At 36.2% G+C, this 10,766-nt stretch overlaps 1 protein-coding gene across 1 annotated transcript in view; it reads right to left on the bottom strand.

Moving 5' to 3' along the window:
* CALCRL (calcitonin receptor like receptor) overlaps positions 1–10,766 on the bottom strand; it is a 63,382-nt gene that overhangs the window by 6,314 nt on the left and 46,302 nt on the right. The window contains exons 7-12 of the mRNA XM_040561091.1: positions 9,273–9,399; positions 7,527–7,680; positions 6,443–6,503; positions 6,257–6,323; positions 1,253–1,471; positions 847–888 (exon numbers count right to left, since the gene is read on the bottom strand). Of these exons, the coding sequence (XP_040417025.1) occupies positions 847–888; positions 1,253–1,471; positions 6,257–6,323; positions 6,443–6,503; positions 7,527–7,680; positions 9,273–9,399 (670 nt within the window). The remainder of the gene's footprint in view (positions 1–846; positions 889–1,252; positions 1,472–6,256; positions 6,324–6,442; positions 6,504–7,526; positions 7,681–9,272; positions 9,400–10,766) is intronic.

Genomic DNA, 10,766 nt, shown 5'->3' with positions numbered 1-10,766 from the left:
TTATTGGAAAAAGAATAAAAATCACGAAACCACATGGAAATTTCATTGTAATTCAGTCAGCTTCAATTTGAAGAGGAAGAGTAGGAAGCATGACCTACTTGAATCAATTCTTTTATGAGCCAAATACTTAACCCGTAAGTAAATATTACTGTCCAATAGCATTGTATAAGCACACAACATCTGAGAAAAGAAACTAAGGGTTCAGTCCTATGAAAACATCTGGTTACTCCCACACATCTGCTCACAGCCATACACTGCAGCTTCACTAAATGTAGAACAAATGAACAAACAGATGTGTAGGGATAAGTGCAGGATTGTAATCATTCCTCTGCCAGAAGTGTTGGAAAAGTAAAAGGTTTTTTTTTTTTTGTGGGATGTTTTTGTTCATTTATTTTTGTTTCCTTTTGTGAGCAAGAGCTATATTAACGAGCAATTTTATCTATTTAGCCTTTCTCCCACTTTTATCTCTGATAGTAAGGCCCTATAAGTATACTCTCAAGTGCAAGGCTTGGGTGCCAGGACCTTGATCTATTCAAGTTAACAGCAAAGCTTGTTAGCTGCAACAAGGATCAGTTCCATATACTAATGAAATGTGATGCAATTCTCTGACGTAAGAATAAAGAAGTCTGTTCTTGGAATTGACTGATGATGGTTCTTCAAAACTGCACTTTTTATTCAACAAAAAATTTTGACCCAAGCACAACAACATATTAAATTCTGATTTTGGAATTATATTTTTCAGCTATGCTATATCCTTAATTACTGAAACAAAACCAAAATATATAAAAATACAAAAGTATACATATATAAAAATATATATAAATACATAAAAAATGGTTACTCTACCTCTCCATTAAAAAAGCAGAAAATTGTAGCCACCAGTAGACCCTGCAAAATGAAAAGATTCTGCTTTATTTCACATGCACATACTTTTTTTTCCAGTTTCAGATAATTAGATGTTCGTGATAAAGTTCCAATACAGATAGTAAAGAAAGTGTAGTACAAATCTAAAATCTGTGAATCATTTCTAAAACTACCTTATTAAAAAGTAGTGGGCCTCCTGACTACCATGGTACGTTTCTTTCTTTTAATGAAAAGAAAATTCAGTGTATTGAGAAAGTTGAACTAATTTATAGAAATATTGCAAAAAGGTCTTTAAAAACTAAAATAACAGGATCATTGCTCCTTTATTTGCTTCACATGGCAACACCTATCTAGCTCAAGTGGGCAAAAACTATTTAATATTTCCTACCTGGTAATGCATAAGGATGTGCATCACATAGTCATAGACTTCCTCAGCAATCCGGCCTTCTGGTCGCCATGGAAACAGCACAAACTCAATGCCAAGCAGGGGGACTAGAATCAGGGTAGCTCTCACTGCTTTCATGTACAGGTTGGATTCTGCCTTGTGGGTGTCTTTCAGCTTCGTTATGAGAACACGGACGATATTCAACAGGAAGAAGAGATTCACCTGTTGGAAAAGAAAATGACACTGAAGAGACTCTGAAAATAATCCCCCCCACTATTTTGTGATGCTGAAAACCAGGCAACTCAAAAAGAACATACAATGCATAGAGAGCATTCTGATTATATAGTAAGAACAACTTAAAATTTGATGAAAACATCTTAAAAGAATGAGGTTGGGCTCTGACGTATAATGCCAAAGTCCATTCTTCTAACTTATTAAGCAAACGTCCATCCAGATAACTGTTGATCTTCTACTGTTAACAGCCCCTGTACCTTTCTCTCTGCTGTTACAATAACAGTACAAAGCTGAAAGATGGTTGTAACAAATTTAAATTTAAAAAACAGAACGGCAGTAGCTGTTTTATAAAAAGAACGCATAGAAATCAATTGCTGGCCATGATTTCTGCACAAGCAGCACCCTATGGAAGACCACAGGTCCAAGCCAATGTCCCTAGAGGTGTGATCTCCAGTATGTAAGGTTTTTTTATATTGCTTTCAGCTATTTTAATGCCCCTGTAGGAGACACAATTTATTTTTAAAAAAGAAGTTCTGGCAGAAGGTAAGCAATGCACACGGATATCACCACAGCATCTGTAATGGTCATAGTCTGATTGAAACTAGCCCATAAAAATTCAATGATTCTATAGTAATAATGTATCTTACATGCAACTAGAGCACAGGTCTCTACAATCGAGCTCCTGCAAAAATCTGACCCTCAGTGGTTTAAAATCTACCATTCCTTGCCTATTTAGATTGCTGTGATCAGTTAGATTTGTTTTTACAACCTTGATTATGAAAAGACTAAAAAAGCTTCACCATTGCTGTGATTTTATTTAAAAAATATAATTAACTTACAGTCCCTTCTGTCCTAAGACTCTCGTTTATTTTTACAGTTCAAAACAGAAACCTAAACCAAAAAACAAAAGTACAATACTCTTTTATCATTTCCACGTAAAATAAACACCCCCCCCACACACACACACCCAACAGCCTAATGACGTGAATAACCAGAGCAACAGCAATGGTAGGGATGATTACACTATTTTCCTCTGTCATGAAATAATGGCAACCCCTTAATGAAGCTAAGCTAGAAAAGCCCTTGAGAGCACAGCCAGCCCAAGCACCTTGCCCAGGGGCACAAGAGGCCAGACAATGCTGTACAGGGAACCCACTATGGAAGGCCGAGAGCTAGAGTCTGGGCCTTTTATCTCTTCTTCCAGATAACTGTCTTTCACTGTCAACAATTATCTAGAGAGAAAAGGAGAGGCAGGGTAGGGAAGAAGCCAGCAAAAAGACAGACGAGTCCCTTCTAAAATAACTAGGAGTTAATTGTCTAGGAAGAGGCCTCTGCCTCTCCGTAGGATGAGTGCAAACAGGGAAGCCATTTCAGACCATGTGTGTCACCATGTTCTCCATAACCCTGGCAGAGTTCCTGGCATGTCAATTAAGGTTTTCACAATAAACAGCTGTGTATTGTTATGGCAACATGGCCCTTGACAGATATGTTATGTTATTTATATTCTACTTACTTGCTATTTAAATCATTTTAACAGGAAATTGTTTTACATAGGAAACTATTGCATGAATTTCTTCTGGAAGCTTCCAACTACCTTTTGGCTTTGTATAAGCAACCAAGGTCTCCTGGTTCTCTATCAAGGGATTTATTTAGATTTTATGCAGCCCATGCTCCTCATCCAACTTCCTATAGCACACACAGACAATAAGTCCTTCCTCCATTTCTAAATTTAATCCTTCTCACTTAGATTATTAACTCAGCATCTCTCTCTCTCAATTTTCACCCTTCTTGTGTTTTAGTAGCATGGCCAATTCCTATAATACTGTCCTTGAATGTTGAGTGAAGATGAACTTTGCAGCAGCTATGAGTAAAAAACGACCTGGTAAATTTACAAAATGATGAAATGCACAAATTTACATTTTGTGTAAATAAAATGCACAGTATACAAAATGATGAAATGTGGAACAATTTCATTGTTCCACTTACTCACCAAAGCCAAACAGCACAAAAATAAACATATCCAGAGTTTGCAAGTAGATATTCGGACAAGCAGAAAAGATGAATGAGGCAAAGCAGAGGAAAGGCTTGAGAAGAGCAGTGTAAGTATTAGTGGAAGTATGTAGCAACGATTTTTGATGAGCATCTCTTCTGTCACAAATACAGTGAGATCAGGATGAACCAAATTCTTACTGAAGTGATGAAAATGGGTCTTGATTTTAGCAAGGTAGCAAGTAGATTTTTACATTTAAGCAAACATAGGCCTGTGCAACTACTTGTGTGTATATTATCATCAAATTGACTGTGATGGTTGTTTGTAAAGTCCCAGAGAAATACTGGTGTGCCAGCTGCAGCCGAACACATAGAATAATACTGGCAGCTTCATAGTGACTGGGAAATTGAACCAGGCAAACGAACAAAAATGGAAACAAAGGCAGAGAAGGCAATCCTAGATGAGATGTTGGAACCTTCACTAGGAACTTAGCAGAATTTAGGTTCTGCCTTCAGAGCTGTGAACTTAGCTGAGCTTATAAATCAATATGTTCTCCCACGCTCAATCTACTCTTTCAGTGACACCAATGCAAACTAGAACACTAGTGCACTGGCATACCTGAAGCCTACACTGAAAACTGCCTCCACTTGGATCAACATTCGGCTAGTGTAATAACTAACATCACCCTCTACTGTTTCATTCCCACACTATTTCTTTAGTTGTGGTTGCTTAGGCAAACATTAGCAATTAAATGCATAACTGGAGACAACTCCAATCAAAATGGAACTTAGGTCTGCTCCCGTTTGCAGTTTCTTTGGCAGGAATCTGGCCACAGTTATGCAAAAGCAAGGACCAGCAGAGTTGTTGCTAACATCATGTAGGATTTTCAGTGATGTACAAAAGTTAGAGGCCTAATACTCAATGGTTTCTGCCAATTCCTCCTGGTATCCCCTTGACAATCTTCTTCGTGCTCTTTGAGATCTTGCTTCTGCAAATAGAAACAGTGTCTTTTCCCTTGTTATCTAATTTGCAGTTTAATAGTGTTACTTAAATTTCTACTAAAGCAGGTCATGCTTAGTAAAGTGTGAAAATTGTATCTGGCAAGCAAGCTGCTAAAGCAAATGAGGGTTCTGTTCACCAAGTCTGAACACATGCATTTCATCTTCTGTCTTTATCCCTGGCTTGTCTTTACTGAATTGACATATTAATTTTTGTGATCAAAAAGGAAAGGAATTCCTTTAAGGTATTTTCATTTCACACACATCACAGTCAAGACGTATAGTTGTGTCTAACCTTCATTACTCCTTCATGGTTTTCACGTAAATTTACTGATTGTACTGAGGTGAGAAAAATGTAAGAGAAATACTTTCAGTCAGCTCACGAGAAATATAGGAGTATTACAGGTATACATATTTGTAAATTGCAAAGAGAATGGACATAGATTCTATCAAAACCAAGCAAGTATAGAATATTATTATGCCTCCAATAAAATCAGAAGACATTCTTAGTGTTGCCTTGAGTGGAAAGACGACTTGACAGTTTGGGACTCATTCCGTGGATTTGAAATCAGTGGGAGTCTTGCCACTATTTTTAGTGTGATTTTGTGGAGGCTACCGCTGGGAAGAAGAAAATGATCTTATATCCTAAAATGAGGTCACTTCATGAACAATGCTATAGTTCTCATAATACATTTTTTTCTGTTATTGTTTAAGCAAGCTCTGACTAAGATAAATTATATCTCAGCTTTAAAGAGCTTTACTTAAGTGATATATCCGTGAAGAGACACTTGGACAAAGGAAGTAAAAACCCACAAAGCAGTGGAGAACAGCATATATTTGCTGGGTAAAACATGGTGCTACTGAAGTGAGCAAAAAATCCTTTCACTTTCTGTGCAAACAAGATTTCATCTTTTGTGTAAATTGGAGAGAAGAAAAATAGAAAGGATTTAGAATTGGTTTTAAGTTTATACTAGTTAACCTGTCTTTGTAATAACATATATGGCTGACCTGACTAACAGGACAAGGGATTATCGGTAGTTAGTAACACACCAAGGATCTCAGACTGCTCCTGGCTTCTCACGCAGAGGACCTCACATGTGTCATAATATCAACACCATCTTCAAAATATATATTCACCAGCTAATTTCACTGTAAATGAAACTGCAAGTCACAAGAACCGCAGGATTTTATGAAATGGTCTTCAGAAAGAATTCTGTATGTGCAGAATGCCCTCTGCAAATATTTATTAACAGTTTAACAGAAAAGGAAGTTGACATTGATTGGAAACCAAATTGTTTCCAAAAATTGTTTCCTTAATCTTTTCATTCTTACTGAATTTCCTTGCATAAACTGAAAAGCATAAAGAGAGTCAGTAGACATTAATATAATACCTTTGCCAGATCTGCTTGAAGTTTCTGTTAAGATAAGTAGGTCCATATTAGTGTTTTCTTTTATAATGCACCTATGTAGAAATAAACTATTGACTGAATTTCATAGGTTAGATTCAGTCCTAGAGCAACTGAAGTACAATGTTGACTTATATACAAGTGGAGTCTTCAGTTACTTATTTAGAATTTACTGTCTTCAGTGTCAAAGATCTGTGTAATAGCTCCTTGATAAGGTCACGACTTCCATATCTTTCGTGTCCAAGATACCTGCTGCGTTGAGAGTCCTGAGAATGAGTCATTGTTAGCTTTACGCTCTTACCAATTTATAAGACCACCAAGAACAATTAAAAAAAATAAAAATAAAGCAAGAAAAACAAATTATCTGAAAAATGCCTACCAATAGAGCAGCACAAATAGGGCCATGGATGATGTACAGCAGATGAGTATCAGAGCTGATCCAACAGCTGGAGAAAACAAACAGGGAAAGTAAAAACATTTGGTATTTTGTTACCTGTTCTATTCCTTTTTCTTTTCCTTAAAGAAAATATAACAGTTTTGCAAAGCTGTTTGAGATACTACTTACTTGTCATTATAATACAAAGTTCTAGCAACAGCATGTATGCAGGCAGGGATCAGTGGAAAACCTGTGAAGAGAAAACAATATTTTCTTCATATTTAAACCTACATAGTAAGTAACTAGCTAAGCAAACATGCATCTCTTGCTGCGATCCTCTATATTTTCATCTCATCCAAATTATATACAACCACAGAGCAAATAAAGTAACATCAATTCAGTCTCTGTTTTCCCAGATTTCTTTCAGAGGAGTGTATAAAACCTTATTCCCACTGTCTTATCAGGAAATCCATACCATTGTACAGATAGAAAAGGCAAATCAAATTATAACTATTTAGAACATAACAATCAATCTTTATTAACACATTTTTTTCAGACTGCAATCTACAGTAATGCTAAATACTAAGTAATACTAAAAATATCAGTATATTTTTATATATAATCAGCTGTGTCTGTTGTGGTACCAGTATTTCTAGCTGTCCCATGTCATGTTACAGCTGAATGTGCCAATACAATGAAGTGCAAGTTCTCACTTGCAATTTGTGAATATGCTCTTGTGCATTACCTGAAACCACCACGTCTGGCTTGTTAGTTTTAATACTGACATTACTTGAGATCTTTAGCTGCTGCTATTCTGTATTTGCTTAGTGAACAATACAGGTCAAATGGAACTGCTGGAAAAATAAATCCTTGGCCATCTCTAACTCAGTTTTGACCCTCCACCCTAGACATGGCCAGACTTCTCTGAAAACAAACATTCGTTCCTGAATAAACATCTTCAAGATGAGGAACAATGAATAATTACTTCTTAATGTCTTTTTTATAATAGGAGACTATTTTCTCTACACAAAGGAGGAGTCGCTTCCTGACTCCAGTAATGCATAATCTCTCTTTCAGCAAAGATAGAGGTACATACAACTTCCTACGTTAATATTTCTAAGCCTGTTAAAACACCACAGACAAAGAAGAGGGGTGTGTCATCATTGTTCAAAGCTGCCAGTGCAGAGAAGCAACAGGACAGCTGTTCAAATTCTCATGAAAAGGAGTAAAAGATAACATTGGCCTGACCAATACAGAATGTGAAATTGCATACCCCATCCAAGAAGGTAATACCACATCAAGTGCTGTTTCTCAGCAAAAACAGCCACCACAATAAGAGTATGCAGGTAAACGCCTTCACACAGCATCCAGAAGTAGTTGCACCCCATTAGGTACAGGTAGATGAACTGTGACACTTTGCAGCTAATCTGCAGAAAAAACAGAGTACAACATAAACTCATAAGTCGCAGAAATCTCACAGAGATTTATTTGCAAAATTGAAAAAATACTGCTCGAGTCAAATATTCATATTTAATTCTTTTTTCACTATGCTTACATATTTTTTATTTTTATGGAATTAAATTTCCATACTTCATGGTGACCAAGTTGGTAACTGCGTCTGTATTCTTATTAAAGCAGACATGAGAACTTTGAGTTTCTCCAGCATAATGGCAGAGAGCAGTAATGATATTTCCCTTTATTGTAAATATTGACACAATTGACCATTCCAGTCAAAAGGGAGTCTTTAAATTATCGAATGGTAACTGCATGAGAAGATGTACTTTGATGAAGCTAATTCCCCTTCGGTTATACCAGTCACACCATAGCGAATGATTTACATTTTGAAAACACTTAAAAAGATCCCAATTTCAATCTAGTCATAACTGAACTTAGGGCCAGGGGACAACTCATACAGTAGGTTCTAATGAGCAGCTTTCTTGTTGGCATATATCTGTATTCAAAATATCCTCTGATATTCGTCAATTGAAATGGTTGTAGCTTATTGTGAAGAATAAAATGTGAGATTGTTAAAAAGTAGTTACAACTTGCTCTTTTAGACACAGTATACCTTCTTTTTTTCTTCTGACATTGCTGCATTTGATTGATTGATCTCGTTCTGGCACTTAGCTTAAACCAAATACAATATTGCTTCACCACATTCTACTACCTAATTAACTTACTGATGATTATTAGCAGCTATCTCAAGCGTATTATCCAGAATTTTTATGAGCTTTTGAAAGGATAAAGAGAATTGATCTTTTTACTTGATTCCAACTGCTTCTGGATTTTTGCCCTAACTTTCACAGAATTTAAATTTATCTTCCAGGTCCAAATAAAAATATAGCCATAGTTAGGGATTTGTTTGTTTATGTATTTGATTTTCAGGCCCTTCCGTTGCTATAACTCCTAGCCTTTTGGGAGAGGCTACTGATTCACACTTAACCCAGTATTATCAGGAAATGAGAGAGAGACAAATCAGACCCTAAGAGTTGGCTTTTTTAGTCTGCTCTTTTTTTTTTTTTTTGAATGTTTTGTTTTTGTCAGTTTGATCTCCCTTCACAGAAAAATTAATTCCCATTTCAACTCAAGATGGCAAAGCAAAAGCCACATGAAAGTAGCTGATAGTGCCAAAATACATTCTTGAGCCTTTTTTTTTTTTTTTTTTTTTTTTTAACTGCTCTTCCTTGGTGAATTCAACTGTCACAACCTCTCTGACATCATCTAGAATAGGCTGCTTCCTTGTAGTTGTTTCAGTGCAGAAGTGATCTGTACAAATTCAGAAGAGCAGTTCAGCATGCTCTGTCTGAAGCTGTTTTATTATTTAGAAACCTCAAATGTGAAATGCCCAAATCACTTTTAGCCATCTGTTGTAATATGCAACATGGTTACACCGTTACTGAACATTTTAACCTTGCTGTGTACATCATTTCATCAACTATTCATGCCTCATTTATCCTTCTGCATTGCTGAAGTTGTTCACATACAAATCAACAAGGCTGCCAAATATACTTTCACTTACTGGATTAGTTGCAACTAACTCCTGATTGTTGGCTATTGCAGTCAGTGAAATTATCGTTACAACAGAGTTGCAAACAAACGAGAAAAATAGATTTTTATGCAGGGTAATCCTTTGGCAACTCAAGCTCCTAGAAAAGAGAAACAAGAACAAATGAATACACGAGGGGACAGCTATGCGTAATTGGGGACAACTCTGAAATTTTGAAATACTAGAGCTCTTTATTTATTATGCAGTCTTACATCAACCCTTTCTTCAACTCCAGTCCAAATTTAATAGAATAATGTGAAAGGTAACACCTCCCCTTAATTTCCACTTATTTGACCATAGGAGGAAAGTCAGTACATTCAGTTCCAATACATTTACAACTAAAGACCTGCTTTGTAGTGGTTATCTAAAAAGGATTTTGATATGGGTAATATATAACACATTTTGTATGATTTATACATTTGTTTTTTAGTGCCTGATGATTTCCCAATTAACCGTCATATCTGAGCTTGAGGAAGCTGTTCTACCCTATGTTTTCATTTATCCAGATCTGTCAAGATTTTTGGAGGACAATTCTGTTCTACTCACATTCTCAGTCACTTCTCTTCCCTAGTCCTATAGCTACAGAAATACCCAGTAAGTAAATAGTGAATAACTTACCTGAACTTGTATATAACCAAGTTAAAAACAGAATATTAACAGTTATAAAATGCCATATATAAGTTCATTTGTGTTCATTTTCAACATTTCATTTGAACATTGCAATAAAATTAAAAGTAAAAATATACTTTCAAATGTTTAAAAAAAGATAACAAACCCAAACATTCAATAATACTAAACTACAGCTACCATTGAACATAGTCATAGCAGATTTCTTATGTGCCATTCTATATACATCAGGTCTAGCTTAGTGCCACTGCAAGAGACAGGAGTGCTGCTCATGAAAGTTTTTCCAAAAAAAAAATCAGTTTTACAGACACAAAAGATAGAAAGCCTACATAGAAATAAAAACAATTCAGATCATTAGGATATTAAAGCACAAAATTCCTGAAAGAGCAAATAACATCCATTTTGCTATAAAAGCAGATGATCAGTTTTTTCTTAAAAAATGGGTAAAAATGACCATTTTAGGTTTAGAATAGGGGGTGCACAGCACTTAAGAGCAAGCTGACTTGTTTATAGTCATACGGCACGCCAGTGGCAGCAGATGGGAACAGAGCCCATTTCGCAGCGTTCGTGTTCCTCAGAGTAACCTACCCAACTGGCAGAGAGAGGTGACTAAAGGCTGGGGAACAGTGGAGATGCCCGTTGGTTATTTCCAAGAAAGAACCCAGTTACTGAAGCCTGTGCTCTATAACTGCATCTCCCTCCCTCCATGTTTTAGGCAGCAATCTGATGTACAACTAATTCACAAAATGGAACAGCTCAGCTGAGGGGTAAAGTCTATCACTTTCACATGCAACTGCTCTTCACTTGTAGAGATATCAGAAATACACAGACAGGGTCAGC

This window comes from Cygnus olor, chromosome 6, assembly GCF_009769625.2.
Source record: "Cygnus olor isolate bCygOlo1 chromosome 6, bCygOlo1.pri.v2, whole genome shotgun sequence".
In the NCBI taxonomy this organism is placed as follows: Eukaryota; Metazoa; Chordata; class Aves; order Anseriformes; family Anatidae; genus Cygnus; species Cygnus olor.
The sequence above is the reverse complement of the archived record's forward strand: the minus strand, read 5'-3'. Positions and strand labels throughout refer to the sequence as shown.